Source organism: Phaseolus vulgaris, chromosome 6 (genome assembly GCF_051622355.1).
Source record: "Phaseolus vulgaris cultivar YP4 chromosome 6, ASM5162235v1, whole genome shotgun sequence".
In the NCBI taxonomy this organism is placed as follows: domain Eukaryota; kingdom Viridiplantae; phylum Streptophyta; class Magnoliopsida; order Fabales; family Fabaceae; genus Phaseolus; species Phaseolus vulgaris.
In genome coordinates this window covers 25,196,362-25,198,299 of record NC_143503.1, presented here as the reverse complement: position 1 = coordinate 25,198,299, position 1,938 = coordinate 25,196,362, and the positions used below count along the sequence as shown (strand labels likewise).

General features: G+C 34.5%; 1 protein-coding gene across 1 annotated transcript; it reads right to left on the bottom strand.

The window, feature by feature from the left end:
* Nucleotides 1-498: 498 nt before the first annotated feature.
* On the bottom strand, nucleotides 499-1,506 carry LOC137831529 (uncharacterized). Its single transcript, XM_068639243.2, has one exon. It carries the CDS (start codon nucleotides 1,163-1,165, stop codon nucleotides 680-682), a length of 486 nt encoding a protein of 161 aa, XP_068495344.1. The 5' UTR covers nucleotides 1,166-1,506; the 3' UTR covers nucleotides 499-679.
* Between the last annotated feature and the right edge of the window lie 432 nt (nucleotides 1,507-1,938).

Below are 1,938 nucleotides of genomic sequence, written 5' to 3'. Positions count from 1 at the left end.
TTTAGTTTCTTTTATATATGTGTGTGTGGATAGATTCCTTTAGTAGACATATAAGTGGCTAACGTGCATGCTCCTCTTAATTATCAAAAATAAGACTTGGTTTAATCGTTGAAAAATGGGAAATTCAAAACTATTTTAGATCATTAGTTGGATGCCACAATTAGTTTTCTTACAAATTAAAAGTTTGATTTCCGCAATCCATTTAAGACAAATAGATAAGCTTAGCCGGGTTTCCAATTGTGGGGTACAAATTAAAGTTAAACACACATTTTCCCTTCACTCATATTATATATATATATATATATATATATATATATATATAAATCAACAAACATAAATAAATAAAGAACGATATTTGCATGAACTTGAGGTTGGAAATTGTTTGGTACAATCTTGAAATCTTCACTCTTGGTAACTTCTTTTCTCCATCCTTTTTACCTTATTGTTGGAAAGCAAACAAATTTAAAAGGTTTGATCAAACTCAACTCCGCAAAACAATTTTAAAGCAAGGTAAAAATTTTATCCACAAAATCAAATCCCCACGTACATTTATAAAACAAGGAGAAAAAGTTTCTGTTCCTATATATTTTAATAATTGAACATTTTTTTTTCTTTTTTTTTTTCTCTTCTTTTTCCGGCCATGTCGGATTCCGGCAACCGGCGGATAACACAAAACCCACTAGTCTTCTGATATACTCTCCAGATGAGGTTTCCATATTCCGATGCGACCTTTTCGGCGATCACGGCACGATGATTTTTTCTCTTTAGAAACTTTGTGAGAGACTTTGAGTGATCGTGATGAAAACTCGTCACTATCACCCTTGTTGTTCTTCTTTATTGATGCTTTCTTTTTCATATCACCGTCACCACCAATGCTCCCTTTTCCGGCGTGTCTTTTCTTCTCCGGCAGCGAGGTTTCCGGGATCAAGAAGTAGATGCTGCCCCTTTTGAGCTCGGTCTCCGGCGAGAGGATCAAAATCCGGCGAACAACTCCTTCAGAGCTAGGTTTGCTGAGAACATGGTTAGGGTTTGCTTTGAGAACCTCTCCAGCTGTGATTGAACGTGTAATCTCTTCCACATAGCCGTTCAAATGCACTATCCGAATCAAGTCCAGTGCCCCACATGGAAGAACACAAGCCAAACAGCACCTTAAGCTATTTCCCATTGTTGCTCTACTTTATATATCTGAATAATAAATAACTGATGTAGGGTTTCAAGTTTGAATCCTGATCAGAAAAAAAAAGGTACTATACCTTTCAAGCCTTTGGCTAAAACTATGTGTAGCTTTGAATGTTGGAGAATTGTTTGAAGAAGGGAAGGAGGTGGAGTAAGAGGTGTGTATATATAGCAACTACTGTACTTGCAATGCAAAAGGAGAATTTGATAATGATGGTGGGTGATGATGATGTTGTAGTTGATAATTATGGAACTTGGTGGATTCAAATTGACCAAGCTACCCTTTCTGTGACTTCAAATTTTTGGGGTTTGAATATCTCTCACATGGTGGGGTTGGCTTCCTTCTATATGTAATTTAACTTGTGTGTGTAAGTTGTGGCTTGCTGCCATGTGTTGCTTTAAGAACTATATATGTAGTAAACTTTGCCAAGTTTTGTTAAGGATCTTTATTAATGATTAAATTATTAGTTTCTTACTTTCACCTTTTCATTTTTTTCTTTGTTTCTTAAGGAAAATTAAGCCCATGTGATTAATGTGCATGCTGCTTTATTTTGACTGGGTTGGTATACTTATATGCAGTCAAATATATTTTTGCATGGAGAAGAAAAGGTTCATTAATTGAAGTATTTTATAAAAAGAAAATAACATTCATGAATAATTAAAAAAAATGAAGGCCAGAATAAGAAAGAAAAGGTTCTCTGGTCTCTATTATTATATGAAATATAAAGTAAAACTGACGATGAAGGTTTCCATTAATTAATA

What these genes read in the sequence shown, in the direction of transcription:
- LOC137831529 (XM_068639243.2), bottom strand. Translation starts at nt 1,165, where the DNA reads ATGGGAAATAGCTTAAGGTGCTGTTTGGCTTGTGTTCTTCCATGTGGG.